We start from the raw sequence: 12,138 nt of genomic DNA, 5'->3' as shown, positions 1-12,138 counted from the left end.
TATTATTTATATATTTAATTTTATTGTTAAAATTATATATATAAAAGTATTTAATTTTAATTATCCACTATATACTTATTCCATGGACGATACAATTGAGTGAAAATTTGAGAAATTCTAAGAATTCTATGCACATATAATTATATGTGAAATATAATTATGGTCTCGTGATTAGTACAGCTTATGATCTCGAAATTTGACAAGAAGAATTCGTGACGAGTTAGACTCGTCATTGTAGTGCAAAAGGTTAATGGAAGATAAAGAACTTGAGTAAATACTGTATCAAAATTTGTTGTTTTCAAATTTTTATTTTCGATAATAAGAAAAATTCGAAGATAGAGATAAACGAAGAGATAAATGAGTATTTTAATTTAGACTTAAATTAAATTTGAAAAATAGACATATTTTCTTTTAAATATTACAATATGATTTATTTGTAATAGAATATAATTAAAATATGATAATATCTCTTCTCTTTTGTATTTTCATTTTTACATGATTTTATTTTATTTTATGTCCCATCAGTCAAGTGATAATATCTGTTATCTGTTGTTATAGATTTATTGATTTTTGTACGAGTATTACAATTATTGATTTTTGTATATTTATAGAAAAACGACAAAGAAAGTATGTCGTGGTATTACATGAAAAAAGATTGCGACCTTCATATTGCTGGTATATGCACATAAAAGCAGATCTTAGTTATAGATGACAAATAAATATAAATATTTGTATTCGTTAATATAAATATCAGAAAAATTATTATATAATATTAGAATAATATTTATATAATATTTAATGTAATTCAATATAATATATATATAAAATAATATATAATATTAGAATATGTTTATATAATTTTTTGATATTATATATTTTATATATACTATATACTACTATATGCAATATATTTATAACAAATTATATGTAGAACAGATAAGCATAATTGGACATGGAAAAATTTATATTAATTTGTTTTACATATAAAATTTCACACAAACACATTTTCACATTAATTGCTTCAAAATATATTCATATAATTAATTGTCTTTTTTCTTGTATTTATCGACTCTCATCAGACTTTCAATATTTTTATTAACAAAATTTTATTCAACTGCGACAGCCTCTATATTTATTACCAAAAAGAGTAAAATAGAATTACTTACATAATTCAATATATAAATTTTAATTTCCATGTGCTGATCCTTTGACTAATTCATTTTCAGATTAATAAGTTATTACAATAAAGAAAATGTAAGTACAAGAGCTTTAGGCCCAATGGAATCATATATGTATATATATATATATATATATAATAACCTCTTTTCAATTGCAATCATAATGCGTTACCCAGTACCGTATTAAAAATTAAATAAAACTGAACTAGTATTGTATAAAACAATTATAATTTATTATCAGAGAGTATAATAAACCAATCATTCTTTTTAGAATATCATAACCTTTTTTTAATTGCAATTGCAATGTGTTCTTCTTAGCGCAGGTGCAGTGATACTTTGATCAAAACACGTTCAGTGAACGAAATTCTGATAACGTTGGGGAAATTCCGTTCTCTGTCGTGATTATTTATCAACGTTATTTTATTCTATTAAAACCTATCTCAGTGTCGCAATTTCGAAACTGGCCATCATTGGTCAGACTCGAACAGATAACCTCCAAAATAATAGATTTAGAGGCTAGTGCAATTCAAAGTGACCTTTACCGATAAGAATACTAAGAATATTAAATATCAACCTACACTTGCAAACAAGTTAGTTGGAAAAATTTATTACACAATTTATAGTACTGTATACGATTTTATTTTATACGCAAAACTTTAATCTTCTAATGCAGCGGTTCTCAACCCTTCTTCCTTACCTACCATCTAATCAATATTTAATCAAGTTATGCATCTACCATTTTGTAGGTACTTAGTATCCACTCATTGTTGTATATCCCACTGTATATAACCTTAAAATTTTATATAATTTACTTCATCTTACGTATCATCCAAGAATATTCAATGTAGCGTAAGTTGAGAATCACTGTGTTAATGTACTACATATATATTTTTTGTATGAATAGGGCAAAGAAAAAATGTATAGGTCAAGAAATTCATGTGTATGTATAAATTCATAATCAAGAAATGTATATACTCAACGTTTACTCTAACTTTATACATAATTATATAAGTGTTTACTCGTTTGCAATAATATGATGAAAAAGCAATGATTAAAAATTTGCATATTTGTATAAACTATACAACGTGATCCAATAATAAAGTTCGCCAAAATATTCTTCTTTTATAACAAAATCATTATATTGTATTATAGCCATATCAAATATAATCATATCTTTATATCATGTTGGATGACCAACAACCCATTGACTCCTAGTCACTAGCCGATAAACGCAGCAGACCAACGTCAGAGTTCAAAACATCTTACTCATTCCTACTTTCGCTAAGGGTCAAAATGGTCATCTTCGCCCCTACAAAAAGTAAAAATATATAAGTATCTCCGAAAATAATACAGAGACAGTTCCTCCTCTGCCGATTCATAGAACATTATTGTATTCTCCGACGCAGCCTCGTTGTAGAACTCGTATTGTATTGTATATAGAAGCGTTCCAAAATACAGTTGACTGCATAAGTGTTCATCCACCTATCGCAATCGGCGTATGTATGGGGAAAAGAAAGGAAAGGCACACGTAAAATGGAAATAAAAAATATAGAAATTAATTTTTATTAATACAAAAGTTAGCTTACCTTGTATAAATAAAGGTTAATTTCTATATTTTTTATTTAAATTTTGCGTGTATCTTTTCTTTCTTTTCCCTATACGTACGTCGAATGCAGTATATGGACGAACACTTATACGATCGTCTGTATATTGAAAAGATTAATCAGTCTATAACATTCTTCATCCGAGTTTCAACGATCATAGCTGACATCAAGATGAGTCTAAAAAGTCCTAGGAAGCCCCATTTTTGTACAAAAGAACAAGAGAACTTTAATAATCCAGCGTGCTCGGGACTGTAGTGAAGTTGGATTATCAAATATGGCGAATTATTGGACTATAACCTATAATACTGCAAGTTCGTCAAACAAACATATCCTCTGTAACTGAAACACACGAATTTTTATATGTCAGCTGCTCGAACTCTGTGTCATTGCAGAACGAATATTACATCAACTATAGTTACCGTTCGAAGTCATCAACATATCGTGTAACTCAAGATTCATGTAATTCTGAAATTCTCTCCGCTCCTTTCATTCCATATTGTATACATACATAACTATAGACCGGAAACATTAGTTATCTGTTAAATCGTATGTCTCAATATCTTCTAAGAATAAGACATACTGGTTACGAAAAAGAGTTATGTATTTAGAAAATTATAGGTTATAAGAAAAAAATACTGGCTCGTTACCTGCTCAATAATTTCCGAGAATCGATTATCAAATCATCATCATGCAATAAAGGGAAATCACGTATTAGACATAAACTTTATAAACCTCATAATACGTAATATTAAAAGACGAATTAACACGTTTTAAAATCTTTGCTGTCGTCATCGAAGTATTAACGACATGGAATGTATACTCTGTCAATGATAATAAATCACAGAAAATATACAATATTAATATATTCGCGAAACACGTTAAGAGGAAAGATTCTACAAGTCAAAATAAACACAAAAGTTGATATGCAAAAATCTCGTTTAAAGCTCATTTAGTAACTTATAAGTAATTTAAGTTTACGTGAGATGGAAAAAGACGGAGATACATAACGGCGGGAAATTCAAAGTATGCAGGAAAGCCGCGTAATTTACAATCGTGTACTTCGAAGGGTAAATGTATTTTATCTACGCAAAGTATGCTTATTATGTTAATTATTAAACGATATTCAGGTACACCCAAGGTCACAACTATGTCGGATTATCGAACATGCCGAATCATTGGATGCTGAATTATCTAATTGTAAGTTCCACTATAATATCGAAGTTACAATGTTAAAGCAGCCTGCTTCCATCGCATCGGTATCGTGGCTATAGAGATGCGTTTCCATAGTGACACAATCCCCACTATTTCCTCGAACTACTTTGACCGAGCGAGCCTCTACGTTATGTGTATATTACGTGGCTGGACCGATCATTTCGTCAAGCAACCGTCGATTCGTCTTTCTACTTCACTCTGACTTATAGCATCTCATTCTCGCTAAGAAACCACCGAATCGAAACGAAATAACATTGACAATTCTCGGAATACCTACCTCCCCCATTAGTAGAGGGGACACGATTCCAAACTGTAGCTTCGATCAAGACACTATACATAGTAGGAATATCTCGTATCTGCGGATAATACGTTCCAAGACCTACCGCGGTTACGCGAAACCGCGGATAATATCAAACGGTATATATAATGCGATATTCGTGTAACGCGCTTAAATACGACAAAATTTAACTTTCCATGTACTGTGTCGAAGTCAATTATGATTCGTCGACTGGAGTCACACATACACAGTGGCCAAAACTCAATAACACTATCGAAAGTTTTTAACGGAATTTAATATACCAATATCGTTCTTATATGGGTATATCAGTGGAGCCGGTTGTACGAGTTTACGTATATATTATCTGAAAATCGAAGAGCCTATTAGGTTACGGTAAAGACCGTTTGATAAATCATACGTATACGAGTAGAATGTTTCTACTATGATATTTTATGGCGGTATTGTTTTGGGTTTCGAAAACAATAAAATAAATTGTCGACATATTCATATATGTATTTATCGTAGTGCCCAAACACCTAAGGTGCTTTATGCGTAAATACGTTACTGTCTTGCAAAACATGGCGGCATGTCAAAACAATTATTGGAGAAATTCTGAATTTTTATTTACTGTAAAACTAAGATTAATAACAATGAAGGTTAATAACTTGTCTTATACTATGAAATCACGACTTTTCATACTATATTATGAACATACTATAAACAAAAAACTTTAATTGGAACAATATAAATTATTATAATTTTACAAATTGAAAACAAACCTAAACGAAACTTATTTTGAATAAAGATATAAAAATAATGATTTTAGATAACATTAATTATAATTTGATAAGTAATGTATTCCATTTGCTGATATGTTCTTTATTTGGCCAATTAAATATTAAAATGGAGAACTGATTATTTGACAAAATAAGGTTCATTTCCCAAATGCAAAAATAATATGATTGTTGTTGTTGTTGATAATTTATAATAAATGCTGAAATAATATTCAAAATATGTAGTGAGCAATAAATGTAATAAAAATATAAACATCTGATGCTATATATTAAAAATCCAATCATTTTCATCAAAATCAACCAATAAATAACTTACTTTATAAAATGATAAATAAATCATTTAATTGCAAATGCATTTTTCTCATTTCTTGAGAATATCTATGTTATTTCAAAAATATATTATTCCTCAAATAATATATAAATAATTATATTCAGATCATAAAATAATTATGTAATAATTAAATTTTAAGAAAATTTTAAGAATAAGTTGGAAGAAGAATGAAACAGTATTCTATCTTCTTTTATAAAAATTGTAATTTAGTCAAATGCAAAAATTATGCTACAAAATACTGATTAGGTCTAAATTTATCAATAACGCTGTTTAATTATACGTGTACGCTCAATTTTGTGCCACTAAAATAAAAATTTCATTATGTCATCCATTAAATAAAAAGAAATAATTGACTTTATTTAAAAGTATTTTTAGTATCATTAATATACGCAAATAAAATATATATTGTGTTTTTACTCGAATATATGTGTATTTACATTAATTCTTCCGCCATTTTGTAGATGTACGCTCAATTTTGTGGCCAACTGTAAGTGATTAAGTTTAAAAATATATAAATACTTTACACGAAACAACAGACATTTCGTAGAAAAGAAAAAAGATATTTTTGTGCGAGCTAAGAAGAGAATCGACTGGTGAGAATATAGACAAACGAGATTAAAAGGTCGAAAGCGTGCTAAATGTTTCATACAGAGTTATTTTCACACAGGAAAGTAACAATGGATATTCTATAGTATGCACTTATAGCAAGAAGAATGTATGTAGTTACCCACCCTATTCAAAACCATACAATTACATGTAATACACGATATAGCGATAGAAATGTTAAATACATACCATTTTTCCAAATATTACAATGTTCTTATATTTTCGTATATCAGAAACGAAAATACGAACGTAAAACGAAACTGTAACTGATTAGTGGGGTATCGACGAGGGTCTCGAGTAGTGTGACCGTCAACCGTGTTAGTGTTACGTCCGTGTGGACCTCGGACCTCGACGACCGTCAGTATGCATCAGTGCAATATCGGTGTGAGTTTGAAATGCCTCGGGCAAAGGACTGTGAAACTCTACGCTCAGAAAATTAATTAATATACTACCCGGTAAGGTATCGACTAAAGTAATAATAAAGTGTACCATACGCTCCTTTTCTTTTTCATTCATACGTATGTACGTGTAAAAGTAAATTAGCTATAAAGGAAGCAACAGAGCTATAAATATATATCATTGTAGAGTCCATGTACAATTGCAGGAAATTACATAACAATAAAAATCATATTCTTTCATTATAAGATGTAATTTAGAATTTATGTACAGTTTGATTTTTGATAAATTTTTATTTTCTAATTTTCTTTTAAAAAGTGAGAAGATAAAAAATAAAGAGAAACCATGTAATAAATATTTGGAAAAATCTGGGCAAGATATGTTCTTGATGCCATATACTATAAAAGACGATAATTGTCACATATGCTAATAAATTTGTCAAATTTATATTAACATAAATCAACATTAACAAATTGAGCAATGCTTCTAAGAAATGTATAATGTTTACGTTTACATCTTTAATTAGCATTTGAGCAAATCATATGTGCTAAACTATTGTACATATTTTTAAAAATTTGTATTAAAAGATGTGACTATGTTATATTGACATGTTTGAAAAATTGATGCGATTTTAATTTTTCTTCTATGAAAAGTATTTTCAAAATGTTTACTATTACAGTAGTCACTTAATACAATAGTGCTTTAAAATAAATACATATATTTTCAAATAAATATATTCACATATTTTAATTCTGGATTAAGTGGGAATAAAAATTATTTTTTGGTGACTATAACAACTTTAATACTTTCCAAAATTTTAATACTATTATCATAACAATGTTAGTAATTTATGTTAATAATATTGATATTATTACAAATTACAATCATATTACATTAAAAATAAATTGTAATAATATTACAAATTAAAAATTTTTAAAAGTGTTAAATAAATTTAAGGTCTCCATGATATTTAGTATGCATATAAAATACCTCGTTTCCATTTCAGTTTCAAATTGCCAATCTGCTTTATCAACGGTTGGTAAGACTAAATACATATTCATATTTTATTAGAACCTGTATTTTTATTGAAATCAGACGAATGGTATAGGAAAAATTGAATAGGTCTTACCATAAGAGGACAAACTTAGCATAAAATCAATATAGACTAACTTTACAAACGGCTTTAACAATCAATTGCACAGATATCAACAGGTACGAACCTTATCTAATGAACAGTACTACTATAGTACAGTACAGTTTGAATATTATTCCCCGGTCATTTCCACCGGTTTGAAAAGAATAACAATTTGAAGCTGTTTTCCATGTAGGTGCTAAAGATAGAGTGTATGCATTATTTCTGCCCCACATACTTTCATTTTTGTAACAAGAGTTGTCTAAAGGTATGCTAAGAGCCTCAAGCAAAGATCATAAATATGCACAGCCACTTCCTTCGAATGCCACGTGACTTCAGGTATGCAAGATCTTAAAAGGAAAGAGCAAAACGCGACCGGTAATGGTACAATTTATTTGCATAAACCACACATTGCTCTTATTTATTTCATATGCTCGCCGTATTTTACATACTGCAACGAGACAGTTGCATTGAAACCACTAAGAAAGGAGATTTATAGATAAATGTGTCGAATTTTAATAGTAACCAACTTCATACAAATATTCAGTATGGCTTTTGTTGTCCTGCTACTTTAAACTATTTTTTCTCTGTAATAGTAATTTTTATAATAATAATTCTCAGGATAAGAATCGAATTTGAATTAGAAACAAATTCATACAAATATTCAACATGGTTTTTGGCATTTCATTATTTTAAATTAATTTTTCATTGGACTAATAAACTTTGTAATAATAATTCTCAAGATAAGTATCAAATTTAAATGACAATTAATTTCATACAAATATTCAATATGGTTTTTGACATCTTACTATTTTAAACTAATATTTCACTGCAAAACCAATTTTTGCAATAATAATTCCCAAGATAAGTATCAAATTTGAATGACAATTAATTTCATACAAATATTCAATATGGTGTTTGACATCTTACTATTTTAAACTAATATTTCACTGCAAAACCAATTTTTGCAATAACAATTCCCAAGATAAGTATCAAATTTAAATGACAATTATTTTCATATAAATATTCTATATGGTTTTTGAAATCTTATTATTTGTACTTAATTTTTAATTGTAATAATAATACTTGGCGACAAATTATATTCGAGTAATTTAAAACTAATTCCGCTATGATATAAATAATTATATAAAGCAAGTGTAATAGACTAAAAAATAATATCTGTAATCCTAAAGTAGCTCTAATTTTAAAAGCACCTTGAGATATAACGTTGATAAATATCTTCGTTAATAGTAATTTGAAAACGTACCCAGATACATTATTGATTAGATACCGGGTCAAGTGGCATCTACACTATAGAGAGGCGAATCTTCTAGAAGACGGAAAATTGTTTGGCAAAAGGAGAATGATCAAAAGCAAATTATACTCAACGATGTAAATTCTCATTATATAAATATACCATTTCTCATTTAATATCTATGTCGAGGGCAAATATTCAAATCTTTGAATACACTTTTACAGGATATCCTATCTCATAGTAATAATAACACCACTTTTAATAAACTGTAATAACATAAAAAGAAGTATCTTCCTTCTAATTACACTTTAATTAAGTTTCATTAGGAATAATATCTACTTACGTTATCTATAGTAATTTCGACTTCGTGACGTATAATATACACATTCCCATTCTTTGAATTCCACATTATATATATATATTGTACAAGTTTCGCACGAAAATATAGCAAATAAAGTATAACGCAGAAAGCCAACGGACGTGAGCGCGAGATAAAATAATATTTAATTGGAACACACATGTCAAAATATCATTTCCAGACACGCACATCGTGTTCTCTATCGGTAAAGAAGACTGCGATAAAAACCGAGGACGGAAAACAGTAATTTTTTCTAGACTTGATAAATATTCATAAATAAGGTGCTCATACGAGTTTTCCTGTTTCATTTTGCAAATAAAATTATATATTTCCTTACCGAGAATAATTATCCTCGATAATTGCTTAAATTTCGATAAGAAAATAATTAGCGCTGATATTAGGCAAAATTAAAAAGAACATTCACGAAACTTCAAAGCCAGTGTCTCGTCTATGACTTCTGACCTGACCTCGTCAAAATACGTATATATATACACACACATATACTTATCCCATTAGATGTAGATGGAAAAGAAAATAATTCTTTTAATATGGCTTCTATTCGTTAAATGTCGTAAATGCAAATATCTTTATCATTCAAATATCTGCATTTTCAAAATAACAGCATCAGATTTCTTATTTAGGATGCAGTTACTACCACTTATAAAAACGTAACACGCAAGTCTGTACCGGGGTTCCCAAACTGTTCAAAGGTTGAACAGTCAATATCAAGAAACCGATAACTTTCTTTTATCTAATTAAAAAAAAAAAAAAAAAAAAAAAAAAAAAAAGAGAAAGGAAAGTTTCTTTCCAAAACGTAACGACGAATTTTACAATAATAAAATTTCGAATTTTACGGATTCCAAAATACTGTAAGAATCGCTACAACGCCCAAAACGAGCGAAAGGTTGCAATATCGTATGAAAATTAGGAGGAAGACACGGCGCAGTGTGCAACACTTAAGGCTTCGGTGCAGCTGCGGTAACTATTAGATTCATGAGCCGTGTCGGTGAGTCATCGCATCGGACCGTCGAAGTCGTCCGTAAGGTACTACGAAGGAACAATACCGATCGTCTGACTCGAAAGATCAAGAAACTTTGCATCGCTTTCCAGCGCTATTACAAACATAACGTGGGTACAGCATAGATATACGAGAAGCACGTTCTTCGTGCCCGATCGATCGCGTCTCGTCGGCAAACTTGTCCGACGATTCCGAGGACCCGCGGTACAGCTGCAACGACCTTGAGCGTGAACCTGAAATTAATCTACAAAGAAAGTTGTCATAGCGACATTTACCCTCGAGCATATTGTGATCGGTCTCCTCGTCCGTGAAGTAGCGGACGTTGCCGTGGTCCAGCATATTCATGTTTCCTTGTTAGATTCGTTGTCCTCGAGTTGCAAGAGAGGTTCGCGGCCTGCCGTAACGAAGTCGATCGGCGCCGGAATCGCGGAAAAGCCGCCTAGCCCGTACGCGAACGTGATTGGTCGAGCAATGGTTGGTGCTCGCGGCTGAACCAATCAATACAGAGCACCGACTGCCCGCGATACAGAGCGAGCCTCTACGAACGCACCTGTCGGTTGAGCTTCCGGCCAACTCGAGAACGCTTCACCGCCGATCACTTTCACTCGACGTAAAAAGGACGATCGCGATATCGTTCGAGAACCACCTGCTAACAGTGGCAACTTTCCGATCTTCGATTCGTTTTCGCCGACAACGAATTCCGTTTTCCAGCGGCTGGACCAGGCGGCTGTGCGACTCAGGTTACGATCGCCGCGTTTCTCGATCGCATCCCGTTTATCTTTAAAACCATCGAGCGAACTGCGCGCACTGCGACTCGAAAGTACACACGTCTGCTGGCACTAGCACCGTCGTTATTGGCTACCTCGTACTGGCGGACGAGACGGAACACGAGTGAACCTTACTGCCCGGCACCGTCGCTACGTCGCGAAAGACGACGACGCATGACGCGTGCAGGGACACCGAGCACCACAGAGCCACGATCAATAAGCGCTGCCACGGCGTCTGCGCCGACAATGCGATGCCACGCCGGACGAGAGGAGAGAGACAGGGATTACCTGCGTGTGGGAGTGTGTCTGTGTGCTCGCACTATCGATGCGACGAGTATCGACGACTTTAGGGTGCTCCCCGTTTGCGACCGACAACACGTTCCTGCTCCCGTCTGCCCGTGTTAATTCTTCCATTTTAACGTTATTCCTTCCTCAACCGAAAACAGATGAAATATGGTCTATTATCGTTTCGTAGATTCGTCGTGTTCTGATACTTGGAATATTTATATTCTAGTAACTTGTTTTCTAGAGGAAATTAATAAATGAAAGATAAACGGTTATGTAATATATCGATGTGAAATTGAATACAATTAAATTGGGATATGTTAATTATCTTTTAATATATTTCGATGTATACATCTTTTAAAAAGGTTATGTAATTAGTAGGAAGTAGGAAATGATAGTCACTGATCATTAGTATGCAAAAATAATTATGCGCATATTCAGATATTGTGTAGTTTCCTGAAAATTGTAGAGTATATATATGTTTTATGACATTGTTTGAGGTTAAATCGACGTGTCAAAATTGGAAATGAATTTACCTTTCATTCGAGAAAATATTAATAAACGTATGATGTATATATTTTATTAAAATTCCTGAGAAAAGCGTTAGATATTATTTGCATATTTTGTGTTTTTATATTATCCTTTACTCATTATAAATGAGGAAAAACGGTTTTCTTATATATGGAATCGCATATAGAATTTATAAGGTATACGTTGGAACGTTTTTATTTATTTGAATTACCGTCGCTTTCGCGCCCAAAGTGGTCGGTGTTCTAACAACTTTCGTTAAGGTGAGTTTGTTTGAATTGCCTCTCACCTCAACGTAGAAATATGTAGGACGAATTTAATCATTTGATTTCTATCAGACAGATAAAAAATTTATCTTCGTATATGATTTTAAACACGATTACTTAAATAAAAGAGT

General features: G+C 31.2%; 1 protein-coding gene across 1 annotated transcript in view; it reads right to left on the bottom strand.

The window, feature by feature from the left end:
- Window positions 1-11,177, bottom strand: part of centrocortin (cerebellar degeneration-related protein 2-like) — a 115,437-nt gene extending 104,260 nt beyond the window's left edge. Inside the window, exon 1 of the mRNA XM_017906873.1 lies at window positions 10,437-11,177. Within this exon, the coding sequence (XP_017762362.1) occupies window positions 10,437-10,506 (70 nt within the window). The 5' untranslated portion in view covers window positions 10,507-11,177. The remainder of the gene's footprint in view (window positions 1-10,436) is intronic.
- Between the last annotated feature and the right edge of the window lie 961 nt (window positions 11,178-12,138).

The sequence above is a fragment of the Eufriesea mexicana genome, unplaced genomic scaffold, assembly GCF_001483705.2.
Source record: "Eufriesea mexicana isolate 0111107269 unplaced genomic scaffold, ASM148370v2 scaffold6248, whole genome shotgun sequence".
NCBI classification, from domain to species: domain Eukaryota; kingdom Metazoa; phylum Arthropoda; class Insecta; order Hymenoptera; family Apidae; genus Eufriesea; species Eufriesea mexicana.
The sequence above is the reverse complement of the archived record's forward strand: the minus strand, read 5'-3'. Positions and strand labels throughout refer to the sequence as shown.